Here is a 16340-nt window from a genome sequence, read left to right as displayed (position 1 = left end):
GAAAGTACACGATTTCGTTAACAATTGTTTGTTTGCCGTCGATTTCAAAATGGAAAATCAAAAAGAACATTTTCCTCATATTTTGTTTTATTACTTCCGAAAAGGGAAAAACGCTGTGCAAGCTCATAAAAAGTTATGCGATGTATATGGCGAAGATGCTTTAAAACTGCGGCAGTGTCAAAATTGGTTTACTAAATTTCGATCTGCAGATTTTAATGTGAAAGATGCACCACGCTCAGGAAGGCCAATCGAAATTGATGATGACAAAATAAAGGCACTGATCGATTCCAATCGGCGTTTAACGACACGAGAGATTGCTGAGAATCTTAACATATCGAAATCGAGTGTTGAAAACCATTCAAAACGACTTGGATACATTAGTAAGCTCGATATTTGGGTACCACATGAGCCCAAAGAAATTCATCTCACTAAGCGTATTGACATCTGCGATTATCTTTTGAAACGTGAGGAAAATGATCCATTTTTGAAACGTATGATAACAGGCGACGAAAAATGGATCGTCTACAACAACGTCAAACGAAAAAGATCGTGGAGCAAGCGTGATGAACCTGCTGAAAGCACTTGAAAAGCAGATATTCACCAAAGAAAGATTATGCTGTCAGTCTGGTGGGACTGTGTATTTTGAGCTGCTTGCAAGGAATCAAACCATTAATTCAGACGTATACTGTCGTCAACTGGATAAATTAAACGATGCCATCAAACAGAAACGTCGAGAATTGGTGAATCGCAAAGGTGTTGCGTTTCACCATGATAACGCTAGACCACGTACAAGTTTGGTCACTCGTGAAAATTTGTTGCAGCTTGGATGGGATGTGTTACCATGATGTTACCACATCCACCATATTCGCCAGACCTGGCACCATCAGATTACCATTCGTTTCGTTCTTTGCAAAACGCCTTGAATGGTAAAACCTTTACTGCTGATGAGGATATGAAATCGTTGTTGGAATTGTTTTTTGCTGAAAAAGATAAGAACTTTTTTGAGCGCGGAATCATGAAGTTGCCTGAAAAATGGCAAAAGATGATCAAACAAAATGGACAATATATTGTTTAATAAAGTTTTTGTTTGCCATGAAAAATTCGCCTTTTATTTATATGGAAAAAACGCAATTACTTTTTGGCCAACCCAATATATGGCGAAGATGCTTTAAAACTGCGGCAGTGTCAAAATTGGTTTACTAAATTTCGAACTCGAGATTGTAATGTGAAAGATACACCACGCTCAGGAAGGCCAATCGAAATTGATGATGACAAAATAAAGGCACTGATCGATTCCAATCGGCGTTTAACGACACGAGAGATTGCTGAGAATCTTAACATATCGAAATCGAGTGTTGAAAACCATTCAAAACGACTTGGATACATTAGTAAGCTCGATATTTGGGTACCACGTGAGCTCAAAGAAATTCATCTCACTGAGCGTATTGACATCTGCGATTCTCTTTTGAAACGTGAGGAAAATGATCGATTTTTGAAACGTATGATAACAGGCGACGAAAAATCGATCGTCTACAACAACGTCAAACGAAAAAGATCGTGGAGCAAGCGTGATGAACCTGCTCAAAGCACTTGAAAAGCAGATATTCACCAAAGAAAGATTATGCTGTCAGTCTGGTGGGACTTTAAAGGTATTGTGTATTTTGAGCTGCTTGCGAGGAATCAAACCATTAATTCAGACGTATACTGTCGTCAACTGGATAAATTAAATGATGCCATCAAACGAAAACGTCGAGAATTGGTGAATCGCAAAGGTGTTATGTTTCACCATGATAACGCCAGACCACGTACAAGTTTGGTCACTCGTGAAAAATTGTTGCAGCTTGGATGGGATGTGTTACCACATCCACCATATTCGCCAGACCTGGCACCATCAGATTACCATTCGTTTCGTTCTTTGCAAAACGCCTTGAATGGTAAAACCTTTACTGCTGATGAGGATATCAAATCGTTGTTGGAATTGTTTTTTGCTGAAAAAGATAAGAACTTTTTTGAGCGCGGAATCATGAAGTTGCCTGAAAAATGGCAAAAGATGATCAAACAAAATGGACAATATATTGTTTAATAAAGTTTTTGTTTCCCATGAAAAATTCGCCTTTTATTTATATGGAAAAAACGCAATTACTTTTTGGCCAACCCAATATTTTCGAAAATGGAAATAATTACGTCTTACGCCACGCCTTTCGATTGATCGGAACGGCCTGGAGTAAAGACGGGACACGTGCAATAAACTTTTAACGGAAACACGGCTCGATTACCGACACTCTCGTCCAAGGATTGCGCAATCGGCGGACGGTCATCCCGTGCGAACCGCGTTGCATAACACCCCTTTGTATCCTCGCGGGAGGCGAAAACACGATGGCGTGCCGGAGGTGCGAGAACGAGCTACGACGAGACCGATACCGCTCGCTTAGTCGTCTTTACGATCGGCCTTCGGCAGCGAGATATCCCAGGTGACTCGCTCTCGTGACGTGTCGTACGTGTTCCCACGAGCACGTTGAGCAACTATTAGTTTATTAACTGACATGAGTAATCCGGATCGCGTCTAGACAGCGATACAAGTCACTCTAGCTAGACACGTTTTGGAGAATTTTTTTCTTTTTTAAAGATTTTAAATATTTCTGCTACAAAATTAATATGCGACAAGCTATGTTGCGCTGTCATGAGTATGTGTTTAGCTTGGTTCATCATCCAGTAGACGCGAGCCGGAGTGTTTGGTTAATGACCTGATATTTCATCAGGAATCAATGATGTGCGCCGTGCAAAGCGCGCGATCCATCCGATGATATCCGAGAGATGATAAATATCTGAAACGATATAATTCTGCAATCTACACGCGTCCCTTTTTCGGTTTAGTGGCTCTTTGGTAGCGTCACGGCTACGGGAAAGGGTGCAGCAAGCTGCACAATTTTTACATGCGCTAATAGGATGACGATATTTGGAGCGCCGGGCCAATTTGTTCGATTTCGCTACGTACGGGAAGAGGGGACAAAAAAGGAGAGAGAAACGCATCGATCGGAATCGGTGCATGGCGAGGAAGGTCGTTCGCTTCACGCGACGATGACTCTAGCAATTCGAATACGAGTTCCAACCAGTCGAACGTCATTTTTCGCCAATTCCGCTCGCGCGTTCTAGGAAACGCGCAATTTTCTTCCTTTATTTACCGGCCGTCGTATGCGAAACGTGTTTTCGCTCTCCGTTGAAAAATATCCCGACAGTTAGTGCGTTCTTTCCCAAATTAATTAACAACATTGCGTTAATCGCGTCAGAAATGTCAGAATCTGGAATCCTTAATAGTCTCTCTTAAATCCTGAACAGCTGGCCGCAAAATTTCCACCTGTAATTCCATCACGCGCGTTCTACAACAAGTTATCGGCTAGGAGAACCAGACAGAGAGAGAGGGGGGGAGAGGGAGAGAGAGAGGCTCTCGAAACTCCGGTGCTACGGTAAATTCGCTGCTGCGGCAAATTCGACAACGAATTAAAACTCGCTCCATAACAACGGGCTAATCGCGAGTAAACGAGGCCGGGGCCGATGCGCGGCAATATAACTTGGGCGTAATGTGCGTATACAGGGTGTGCACAATGTACACATACGCGTACGCTGGCGTGCGGCTGTGCCGCGGCGCGGCAAATAATGGCGCGTTAACGAGATATTAGCGGGACGGGAGAAGAGAAGCGCGTCGCAGCATCGATCTCGCGCGCGCTCGCTCGCCCGCGGCGAGACGCGCCGAGAGGTGCCCCGCCCCCCCGCGCGCGGGCATTATATATAATACGTACGTAGGGGTACGTTATCCGAGGGGTGACGCGTTGGGTCGCTGCAACGCGCTATGAACAGCCCTTTTGGAAATCGTACATGTGTCGCGCCGGCGTTCCTCCGGGCGCGGTTTACATTGCAAATTCGTCGGGGAAGTTCTCGCGCGCGCGAGCGCGCGAGTGACACACGTTGCCGGCCGAAAGTTATTTCACCGATTAAATTACACCCCCTTCCTGCCCCCTGCCACCCCCGGCTCTCTCCCGGGTTCTCTCTACTGTCCACTGTCCGGCAGCATTGTTTCGACGGTGTTGTTCGCGAAACACGCCCGGTGAATCCCGCGAGAACGTCCGATCGCGAGGGAGAGAGAGGGTGCGCCGATGCTACAGCGCGGATAACAATCGTGTGCAGATTTGCTTGCCGGAAAGACTGGCGCAAGTTACTGGCATCGAGCTTTTACGATTCCGACGATCGGAATTGCCATCTCCTCGTCTCTGGTCTCGCGTTGTCATCGCGTTGTCATTTGATGGAAATTCGGTTTTATTGGGTTGGCCACAAGTAATTGCGTTTTTTTCCAATAGATGGACATACATGTCTTGAAATGTAACTAACTTCATTCTAAACCGCAAATTCATTATGTAGGTTAACAACTCACAGTTCAAGCTTGTTTTAGAAAAAGAAAGTACACCATTTCGTTAACAATTGTTTGTTTGCCGTTGATTTCAAAATGGAAAATCAAAAAGAACATTTTCCTCATATTTTGTTTTATTACTTCCGAAAAGGGAAAAACGTTGTGCAAGCTCATAAAAAGTTATGTCATGTATATGGCGAAGATGCTTTAAAACTGCGGCAGTGTCAAAATTGGTTTACTAAATTTCGATCTGCAGATTTTAATGTGAAAGATGCACCACGCTCGGGAAGGCCAATCGAAAGTGATGATGACAAAATAAAGGCACTGATCGATTCCAATCGGCGTTTAACGACACGAGAGATTGCTGAGAATCTTAACATATCGAAATCGAGTGTTGAAAACCATTCAAAACGACTTGGATACATTAGTAAGCTCGATATTCCGGTACCACGTGAGCTCAAAGAAATTCACCTCACTAAGCGTATTGACATCTGCGATTCTCTTTTGAAACGTGAGGAAAATGATCGATTTTTGAAACGTATGATAACAGGCGACGAAAAATCGATCGCCTACAACAACGTCAAACGAAAAAGATCGTGGAGCAAGCGTGATGAACCTGCTCAAAGCACTTGAAAAACAGATATTCACCAAAGAAAGATTATGCTGTCAGTCTGGTGGGACTTTAAGGTATTGTGTATTTTGAGCTGCTTGCAACGAATCAAACCATTAATTCAGACGTATACTGTCGTCAACTGGATAAATTAAATGATGCCATCAAACAGAAACGTCGAGAATTGGTGAATCGCAAAGGTGTTGTGTTTCATCATGATAACGCCAGACCACGTACAAGTTTGGTCACTCGTGAAAAATTGTTGCAGCTTGGATGGGATGAGTTACCACATCCACCATATTCGCCAGACCTGGCACCATCAGATTACCATTTGTTTCGTTCTTTGCAAAACGCCTTGAATGGTAAAACCTTTACTGCTGATGAGGATATGAAATCGTTGTTGGAATTGTTTTTTGCTGAAAAAGATAAGAACTTTTTTGAGCGCGGAATCATGAAGTTGCCTGAAAAATAGCAAAAGATAATCAAACAAAATGGACAATATATTGTTTAATAAAGTTTTTGTTTCCCATGAAAAATTCGCCTTTTATTTATATAAAAAAAACGCAATTACTTTTTGGCCAACCCAATATATGGCGAAGATGCTTTAAAACTGCGGCAGTGTCAAAATTGGTTTACTAAATTTCGATCTGGAGATTTTAATGTGAAAGATGCACCACGCTCGGGAAGGCCAATCGAAATTGATGATGACAAAATAAAGGCACTGATCGATTCCAATCGGCGTTTAACGACACGAGAGATTGCTGAGAATCTTAACATATCGAAATCGAGTGTTGAAAACCATTCAAAACGACTTGGATACATTAGTAAGCTCGATATTCCGGTACCACGTGAGCTCAAAGAAATTCACCTCACTAAGCGTATTGACATCTGCGATTCTCTTTTGAAACGTGAGGAAAATGATCGATTTTTGAAACGTATGATAACAGGCGACGAAAAATCGATCGTCTACAACAACGTCAAACGAAAAAGATCGCGGAGCAAGCGTGATGAACCTGCTGAAAGCACTTGAAAAGCAGATATTCACCAAAGAAAGATTATGCTGTCAGTCTGGTGGGACTTTAAAGGTATTGTGTATTTTGAGCTGCTTGCGAGGAATCAAACCATTAATTCAGACGTATACTGTCGTCAACTGGATAAATTAAACGATGCCATCAAACAGAAACGTCGAGAATTGGTGAATCGCAAAGGTGTTGTGTTTCACCATGATAACGCTAGACCACGTACAAGTTTGGTCACTCGTGAAAAATTGTTGCAGCTTGGATGGGACGTGTTACCACATCCACCATATTCGCCAGACCTGGCACCATCAGATTACCATTCGTTTCGTTCTTTGCAAAACGCCTTGAATGGTAAAACCTTTACTGCTGATGAGGATATGAAATCGTTGTTGGAATTGTGTTTTGCTGAAAAAGATAAGAACTTTTTTGAGCGCGGAATCATGAAGTTGCCTGAAAAATGGCAAAAGATGATCAAACAAAATGGACAATATATTGTTTAATAAAGTTTTTGTTTCCCATGAAAAATGCGCCTTTTATTTATATGAAAAATACGCAATTACTCTTTGGCCAACCCAATACTTTTATTCTTTGACTTGCCAGCTCCGACGTTCGCCCGCAGAATTTGGCGAACGCGTAAGTAATTCCGACGCGAAAGTCGAATTCCGCACGTACTTGCAAAAAGGTGCGCGAGCGTGCAGTGAGAACAAGGTGTGCGTTTGAGACACACAGGAGGAATGATTTACTGTTTGCAAAAGTGTTTTGCATGCCGGCTTGACGTTTCGGCGAACGTTAAAGGGATCCTGGAGTGGCTAGTGAACTCCGTCGCGGCGTCTGAATTACCGGCGGAATCGATGATTTTCCTGTATTTTCTTTTTATTGAATGCACAGAATGAAAAATCCTTTTCCACGATGAAAGTACACACAATAATGTAATGTAAAAAGCAGGACTTAACTTTCCAAACGGAAAAAAATCACAATTTTTTATTCAGCCACGATTTCACAGGCATACGTAGGCACGAAATGATCACGAATCTTTCTGCACTAATTACTTTTACACTAGGCTTCTAAACTCATTTCTAAAAGCTTCCCCATATTCTTTCATTTTGTTCCGTCCTTGCGATTATCGAATTTTGGCCACACAAACTGCAAAACATTTATATTAAGAACATTAATGTACGAGGTGACGTCACAATAAGCCGATAATAAAACTAAATTTTTTTTTGTCGTTTTTAACATAAAGTCGAGTTTCGCTCGGTATATTTCTTTGTATACTTTAATCGTGGAGAAGGATTTTTCATTCTATGCAATCATTAAAGAGTAATTAGTACAGTAAGATCGACCAATTCCGCCAGTAATACAGACGACTCCAGGATCCCCTTAACGCGGCAAGAAGTTAAGACCTAGCGTGAAATCCGCGTGCGTGCGCGCATTGCGACACCTGCTGTTACCAAAGTTTTATATACCTTCGTGACAGTGGGCAATTTTCTGGGTTCCTGCACAAATATCTAATGTAACTTTCACTATCTATTAATAATACAGTAGCGCGTGTGGGTCGATCGGCCAACGTCTACCTCCGTGAAGCTGCGACTGCATCATTAAGCGTGATTATTCTTCCTGTCCACAAGAATACGTGAGGAAACAATTACCAATTTTTTAAATCTAGCTACAGGAGATAATAAACAAATTGCACCTCTTTTAGAAGAGGCAGTAGCATCACAAGATTAATTTCTATCACGCTTCTGTACTTGCTGCGACATACTGTAAAGCCTTGCGCAAGCTTTCGCCGTCAGTATTACGTATCACCGAGGGAAACGCAATTTTTGAAAAATGTCTCGGGAAACTCGTTTGTCGGGTTCTTTGATTATTCGCGCAGAGAATCGATACGAGGCTGTCGATACGCAAACGTCACTGCTTTCGCTGATGGAAAAAGAACCATCCCGGTTGGTCCCGCCATAAAGACGCGGCTCTGTGCGGTGCCGCGTTTTACGTAATCTCTGTTCTGCCACGTTGGTACTGTTGTTGGCTACCAGTGCTTCAATCGCGCAAGTACACAGTGTACATCACGTGGACGTGATTGTGTCCGAACGTTCTACGAGCTGTCGCTGTACGTACATACATACATACGGCCATACGGTTCTGCATGAGCGTGCGTCACTAAGGACGTTACGTTTTCCATTTCGACCGGCTCGCTACGTAACAGCTCCACTTCGCTAACGTCTCATTGACAATCCGAACCAGGTCGCCTTATCGAGGTTTCTTCGATCGACCGGCGCGCTCGCCGAGTCTAACGCGATCTCGAGAAATTATCAACGGAAACCGAGAGGAACTGATGCTGCGAGATTACTTCTCGCTCTCTCTGTAGCAACAGCTCGAGACGAAATTGCTCCAATAACGTCTCGGTGACGTTTCAAATTGCTGCTTGCTTGCGGAGCTTCCTTGGCGCATTGAATGATAAATTAGCGGTAGCATAGGGTTTTTCCCTCTCTCTTTCTCTTTTGCAATGTTCTGCGACAACAAGATTGCCCGCCGTCCTCCAGATACGTACACACGCGCGTATAACACGCACGTGAATCAGCGAGCTATATTTTTCGAGCTGGCATGCCCGCGAGGTAGAAATGTCGAGCGCGATAAGGTGGCAGAGACTAGGAGTAGAGCTGGACCCGACCCACCCTGGAACGCTCAACAGTTATATTTTCGTAGCAATCTCTTGACTCGCCCTCGATAAAGATAACAGGGAATTAAAAGCGGCCGAAATCGCGCGCGCGAATAAATTGCTTTTTCGATTAATTGCGGCGCTCCTCACGTGATGAGGTCTGTCGCGGCTAAGAGGATTATCCGCAGTGATCAAGAAATATTTCGTATGTCATCAGTGGATGAACACAGTTCAATCAAAATATCAAAATTTCGAGGCAAACGTTTAACTCGACACCCACAGAAAAGATTTCTGGACTTAATGCTATTACTCTTTAATCTATCATAAAATAAGATCGCTATAGCGACAAGCATATTTATTATTGAAAAGAAGCATATTTTAATCTTGAATAGAAAATTCGAAAATCTAGATTTAAATAATCTTGGTGCTATCTCATTAATTTTCTCAGAAGCATTTAGATAAAAATTTGTAGCAAGTTCAAAATATTCTTGATTTCAGAATATTGTGAGATCTAAAAGACATCTTATTCTATTCTTCTAACAAGTAAACCTACGGAAGTGTCACTCTCCGATTTTTCTGAAATTTGGATATGTTATAATACATGAAAAACTAAGGGACACGTATTTTTTTTTAGCGGCGGAAAAACATATTTAGGGGGTGAAACGACCCCCCAAAATGGGGGGTAAAATAGAAAAATTGCGATATCTTTGAGACCAGTGAAGCGATTTTAATGATTTTTGGTATGAAAGTATCTTTCGATAGAAGACGAAAATCGGCCTAGGTATGTTGGAAGGGGAGTGAAAATTAGGGGGTGAACTACCCCTAGTGTGACCAATTTCTTGCTGCAAAAAATCAGTTTTGATCTGATCGAAGTAAAATCTATTAAAACTTCAAGAGGAAAGCTAATTAAGGAACACGTATTTTTTTGTTTTGTTTTATATAAATATTTGGGGGGTAAACAATCCCTAAATTGCCGCGTTCGTTTGGCATTGCGCATGAAACACCTTGTGAAACTATATTTTTTAACTGTTCGATCTTTTTAATATATTGGTTTTTTAAGTCGCTGAATCCGAATCTGAAATCAGATTTTCAAAATTCAATATGGCGGATCCAATATGGCGGACGAAAACTCGAAAAATTACTTGAATAGACAGTAACTCGACATGCGACTTTCAAAATACAATAAAATCAACTTTTGACATTTATTGTTAGTTATGTGAAGTGAATTAAACATGTTAAAAATATTAATCGTTTATAACAAAATTGTTTAAACAATGTAGCTAAAAAATGAAATGAAAAACGATTAGAGTGAGTCCCCTTGCCTCTCACTATTTTCTGTAAGTGTGTCAGAACACGATTCATTGTTAGAACGCTTATGTACAGGTAACGAAAGATTTTTTTTGTTATTTCAATTTTATTATTTTTTTTGTCGTTTTAATTTTTTTTGTGTTTTTATTTTATTAATTTTTTTATTATTACTTTTATTTTATAAATGGCTGATTTGACAATTAAATCATTTTTTGAAAGTTTTACATACATGATATTCGTTAAAAAAATGTATTATGCAGAAAGATTTTTTGTACCAAGCACATCTTATTACTGCACACACATTGCAGAACCCGCAAGATGTCTCACAATTTTTAAAACAGAAATCAACGGGATTATCAAATTCCAACGGTTTTTCTTTTATATACCCACTTTTATACCATGAGTATTTAATAAGATTTTGAATTTTCACTCCCCTTCCAACATACCTAGTCCGATTTTCGTCTTCTATCGAAAGATACTTTCATACCAAAAATCATTAAAATCGCTTCACTGGTCTCAAAGATATCGCAATTTTTCCATTTTACCCCCCATTTTGGGGGGTCGTTTCACCCCCTAAATATGTTTTTCCGCCGCTAAAAAGAAATACGTGTCTCTTAGTTTTTCATGTATTATAACATATCCAAATTTCAGAAAAATCGGAGAGTGACACTTCCGTAGGTTTACTTGTAAGAGAATTTGTAGAATCTGCACAAAACGGCCAATATTTATGTGTTGCAATCGAAAACCGGGAAAGTGTTTCTGTTATTTACAATGAATAAGTGGAAATGTCTTATCTCGAATCTTATTTCTCAAGTAAGTATATTGTATATACTTACTTACATTTCCATATCTTTTAATATTTCTTGTAGAGTATTGCACTTATTCATTGTAAATAACAGAAACACTTTCCCGATTTTCGATTGCAACACAAATATTGGCCGTTTTATCCGAATAAAGGACGCAGAAGCGCCGAGTCGACGAGCGACCGTGAGAAAATGATGCGTCGACATCGACAAAGCCTACTATAAAGTGGCGCTAATATCAAATTATTCTACATACAAGAATATATAAGCATAAATGTGTACATGTTACTCTTGTCTCAAGACAGTAAGACAATCTTATTTAATTCGAGAGAGAAGAATAGAAATTACTGATTTAAAGTAAAAATTGTTTTATTTTCATATTTTTTATACTTGTAATACGATTAAATTAGTCAAGAATAGTTTTCGTCTTGTTATCAGAAATCCTTTCTGAGGGTGGATGTTTGACATTTTCCGAAAAATCTGGAAAAAGGAAAAATTAAAGAATTTGATGTTGCAAACGTACGGAGCGTGTTTATTTATGACAATGGAGCCGCGACGATTTTGGATGCTCTCTTTCGTGCAGCTGTCGGGAATTGAACCCGACGACGCCGCAGTTACGTCGCAGTTTCAATCTCTGTTTGCGAGTAAGGACAAACACGAGATCCGCGTACGTACTCTAGAAACAGCACAATTGTGCAAATACAGATATCATATCAATTCGGGTTTTACCGTGAGCTTGGCGTATACGACGCGAATCCGGAACACCGTGCGGTGGCACGCGACGAGGACATGAATAATATCATACGTACGCGTACGCGACCCACGTCACTGCGAGGTAGCGATTTGATCGGGTCTAAAAATACCTCGATGATTCGTTTGATTCGACTACGATGGTGCAAGCGAGGTAACTGTTTGTTAATCGCCTGTAGCGTGATCGCGCTGTGGGCGAAGATACGGATAGAGGGAATATGTCAGCGAAAGTATGTATTATACAAGCACACACACATACACAGAGAGCTCTGCTGCGTCAAACGAGCGTTCTATTAATTTCCGCGTTGATTTTGTAATCCGCAAACTTGCATATTCCGCGTAAAAAAGTCGTGCCCCACAAATGGTTGAGAAGTATTTCAGAACGGAAACACGTTAGGAGAAGAATGATACTCACGTTCGTGAATGTGTTTCCTGTTGTCATTTTACCACAAAGATCCGTGGTGATTCTCAAGTGAATCACTCGTCTATTATACCGTGAATAAGATGGGAATTATACGAAAAATAATCCAGCGGCGACCTCGCCGCTCGATTTTTCCTCCCGTGCCATTTCTTGCACAAGAAATCCTTGACATGCGTCGCGTTTTCTCATTTAACGTCGAACTTATCGCACCATGTCTAATTGACCGTACCCCACTCGCGAGTTACGTCCCCCTCAAATACGATGGCCTACCGGTGGCCATCTGCGTCGTCGTAACGTATTAAACCAATCACTGTTTAACGCGACCAATATGCTGTCGTTCGCCTTTGAGCGGAAGCGAAAATATCGTCAGAGTCAATTCTGAAATGAATATGCATTAGCCGCGATAGGAGATTGCATATCAGAGGCGAAATGTACGAAAGAATAATCTTGAAGTATATAAGCTGTCATCTGGAAAAATATCTGATTTATCATTTTTTTCAGAAATCTGTATGATGATAATCACATCTTGCAAAAATAATTGAAAATCTGATATACTATTGGGTTGGCCAAAAAGTAATTGCGTTTTTTTCCAATAGATGGACATACATGTCTTGAAATGTAACTAACTTCATTCTAAACCGCAAATTCATTATGTAGGTTAACAACTCACAGTTCAGGCTTGTTTTAGAAAAAGAAAGTACACGATTTCGTTAACAATTGTTTGTTTGCCGTCGATTTCAAAATGGAAAATCAAAAGAACATTTTCCTCATATTTTGTTTTATTACTTCCGAAAAGGGAAAAACGCTGTGCAAGCTCATAAAAAGTTATGTCATGTATATGGCGAAGATGCTTTAAAACTGCGGCAGTGTCAAAATTGGTTTACTAAATTTCGATCTCGAGATTTTAATGTGAAAGATGTACCACGCTCGGGAAGGCCAATCGAAATTGATGATGACAAAATAAAGGCACTGATCGATTCCAATCGGCATTTAACGACACGAGAGATTGCTGAGAATCTTAACATATCGAAATCGAGTGTTGAAAACCATTCAAAACGACTTGGATACATTAGTAAGCTCGATATTCCGGTACCACGTGAGCTCAAAGAAATTCATCTCACTAAGCGTATTGACATCTGCGATTCTCTTTTGAAACGTGAGGAAAATGATCGATTTTTGAAACGGATGATAACAGGCGACGAAAAATCGATCGTCTACAACAACGTCAAACGAAAAAGATCGTGGAGCAAGCGTGATGAACCTGCTCAAAGCACTTGAAAAGCAGATATTCACCAAAGAAAGATTATGCTGTCAGTCTGGTGGAACTTTAAAGGTATTGTGTATTTTGAGCTGCTTGCGAGGAATGAAACCATTAATTCAGACGTATACTGTCGTCAACTGGATAAATTAAATGATGCCATCAAACAGAAACGTCGAGAATTGGTGAATCGCAAAGGTGTTGTGTTTCACCATGATAACGCTAGACCACGTACAAGTTTGGTCACTCGTGAAAAATTGTTGCAGCTTGGATGGGATGTGTTACCACATCCACCATATTCGCCAGACCTGGCACCATCAGATTACCATTCGTTTCGTTCTTTGCAAAACGCCTTGAATGGTAAAACCTTTACTGCTGATGAGGATATGAAATCGTTGTTGGAATTGTTTTTTGCCGAAAAAGATAAGAACTTTTTTGAGCGCGGAATCATGAAGTTGTCTGAAAAATGGCAAAAGGTAATTAAACAAAATGGACAATATATTGTTTAATAAAGTTTTTGTTTCCCATGAAAAATTCGCCTTTTATTTATATAAAAAAAAACGCAATTACTTTTTGGCCAACCCAATTAATGGCGAAGATGCTTTAAACCTGCGGCAGTGTCAAAATTGGTTTACTAAATTTCGAACTCGAGATTGTAATGTGAAAGATGCACCACTCTCAGGAAGGCCAATCGAAATTGATGATGACAAAATAAAGGCACTGATCGATTCCAATCGGCGTTTAACGACCCGAGAGATTGCTGAGAATCTTAACATATCGAAATCGAGTGTTGAAAACCATTCAAAACGACTTGGATATATTAGTAAGCTCGATATTTGGGTACCACGTGAGCTCAAAGAAATTCATCTCACTGAGCGTATTGACATCTGCGATTCTCTGTTGAAACGTGAGGAAAATGATCCATTTTTGAAAACGTATGATAACAGGCGACGAAAAATCGATCGTCTACAACAACGTCAAACGAAAAAGATCGTGGAGCAAGCGTGATGAACCTGCTCAAAGCACTTGAAAAGCAGATATTCACCAAAGAAAGATTATGCTGTCAGTCTGGTGGAACTTTAAAGGTATTGTGTATTTTGAGCTGCTTGCGAGGAATGAAACCATTAATTCAGACGTATACTGTCGTCAACTGGATAAATTAAATGATGCCATCAAACAGAAACGTCGAGAATTGGTGAATCGCAAAGGTGTTGTGTTTCACCATGATAACGCTAGACCACGTACAAGTTTGGTCACTCGTGAACAATTGTTGCAGCTTGGATGGGATGTGTTACCACATCCACCATATTCGCCAGACCTGCACCATCAGATTACCATTCGTTTCGTTCTTTGCAAAACGCCTTGAATGGTAAAACCTTTACTGCTGATGAGGATATGAAATCGTTGTTGGAATTGTTTTTTGCCGAAAAAGATAAGAACTTTTTTGAGCGCGGAATCATGAAGTTGTCTGAAAAATGGCAGAAGATAATCAAACAAAATGGACAATATATTGTTTTAATAAAGTTTTTGTTCCCCATGAAAAATTCGCCTTTTATTTATATAAAAAAAACGCAATTACTTTTTGGCCAACCCAATTAATGGCGAAGATGCTTTAAACCTGCGGCAGTGTCAAAATTGGTTTACTAAATTTCGAACTCGAGATTGTAATGTGAAAGATGCACCACTCTCAGGAAGGCCAATCGAAATTGATGATGACAAAATAAAGGCACTGATCGATTCCAATCGGCGTTTAACGACCCGAGAGATTGCTGAGAATCTTAACATATCGAAATCGAGTGTTGAAAACCATTCAAACGACTTGGATACATTAGTAAGCTCGATATTTGGGTACCACATGAGCTCAAAGAAATTCATCTCACTAAGCGTATTGACATCTGCGATTCTCTGTTGAAACGTGAGGAAAATGATCGATTTTTTAAACGTATGATAACAGGCGACGAAAAATCGATCGTCTACGACAATGTCAAACGAAAAAAGATCGCGGAGCAAGCGTGATGAACCTGCTCAAAGCACTTGAAAAGCAGATATTCACCAAAGAAAGATTATGCTGTCAGTCTGGTGGGACTTTAAAGTATTTGTTATTTCGAGCTGCTTGCAAGGAATCAAACCATTAATTCAGACGTATACTGTCGTCAACTGGATAAATTAAACGATGCCATCAAACAGAAACGTCGAGAATTGGTGAATCGCAAAGGTGTTGTGTTTCACCATGATAACGCTAGACCACGTACAAGTTTGGTCACTCGTGAAAAATTGTTGCAGCTTGGATGGGATGTGTTACCACATCCACCATATTCGCCAGACCTGGCACCATCAGATTACCATTCGTTTCGTTCTTTGCAAAACGCCTTGAATGGTAAAACCTTTACTGCTGATGAGGATATCAAATCGTTGTTGGAATTGTTTTTTATGAAAAGATAAGAACTTTTTTGAGCGCGGAATCATGAAGTTGCCTGAAAAATGGCAAAAGATAATCAAACAAAATGGACAATATATTGTTTAATAAAGTTTTGTTCCCATGAAAAATTCGCCTTTTATTTATATAAAAAACGCAATTACTTTTTGGAAAAAAAGGGGGGGAAAAAAAAAAGGGAGAAAAGGGGGGAAAAATTAGGGGGGCCTTTTTCCCCCCCTTGGCTGGTTCCCCCCCGAAGGCGTTCCCTTTTTTTGCGGTCCCTTTCCAACATCAAGGGTTAAATCAAAAAAAAACGGGGACCCCTTTTTTTTTTTTAAAAAAGCGGTCTAAAAACCAGTTATTTTTCAAAAAACACGGGTCCCCCTTTAATTTGGGGAAATTGGTTGGGGAATTCCTGCGGGGTCCACCATACAAGGTTTTCCCCACAAAGGAAAAAAAAATTTCCTTTTAAAAACCGTCCAAGCCCCCCCCGCAAGGTTTTTTTTGTTTTTGATTAAAAAACAAAGCAACGCCAATGTGGAAAATGCTGTTTCGGAAGTTGCATTTTTACGATGATATAAACACGACTGTTATTGCATCTATTGCTATAATGCTACTAAATGTCATGGGATAATGTCAACACTGTTAGTTCGGAAACAGCTATTGGATCAACAACACTGGACCATAACAACACGCCATC

At 40.4% G+C, this 16340-nt stretch overlaps 1 protein-coding gene across 2 annotated transcripts in view; it reads right to left on the bottom strand.

The window, feature by feature from the left end:
* Nucleotides 1-12217, bottom strand: part of LOC105285110 — a 44531-nt gene extending 32314 nt beyond the window's left edge. The window contains exon 1 of one of the 2 annotated variants that reach the window (XR_003407362.1): nucleotides 11961-12217. Coding sequence is in view for 1 of the 2 variants with exons in the window: in XM_026974569.1 (XP_026830370.1) it covers nucleotides 11961-11987 (27 nt within the window). In the remaining variant the exon portion in view is untranslated. The remainder of the gene's footprint in view (nucleotides 1-11960) is intronic. The other variant, XM_026974569.1, reaches the window with a different exon arrangement.
* Between the last annotated feature and the right edge of the window lie 4123 nt (nucleotides 12218-16340).

Source organism: Ooceraea biroi, chromosome 13 (genome assembly GCF_003672135.1).
Source record: "Ooceraea biroi isolate clonal line C1 chromosome 13, Obir_v5.4, whole genome shotgun sequence".
NCBI lineage: Eukaryota > Metazoa > Arthropoda > Insecta > Hymenoptera > Formicidae > Ooceraea > Ooceraea biroi.
This window is presented reverse-complemented; position numbering and strand designations above follow the sequence as displayed.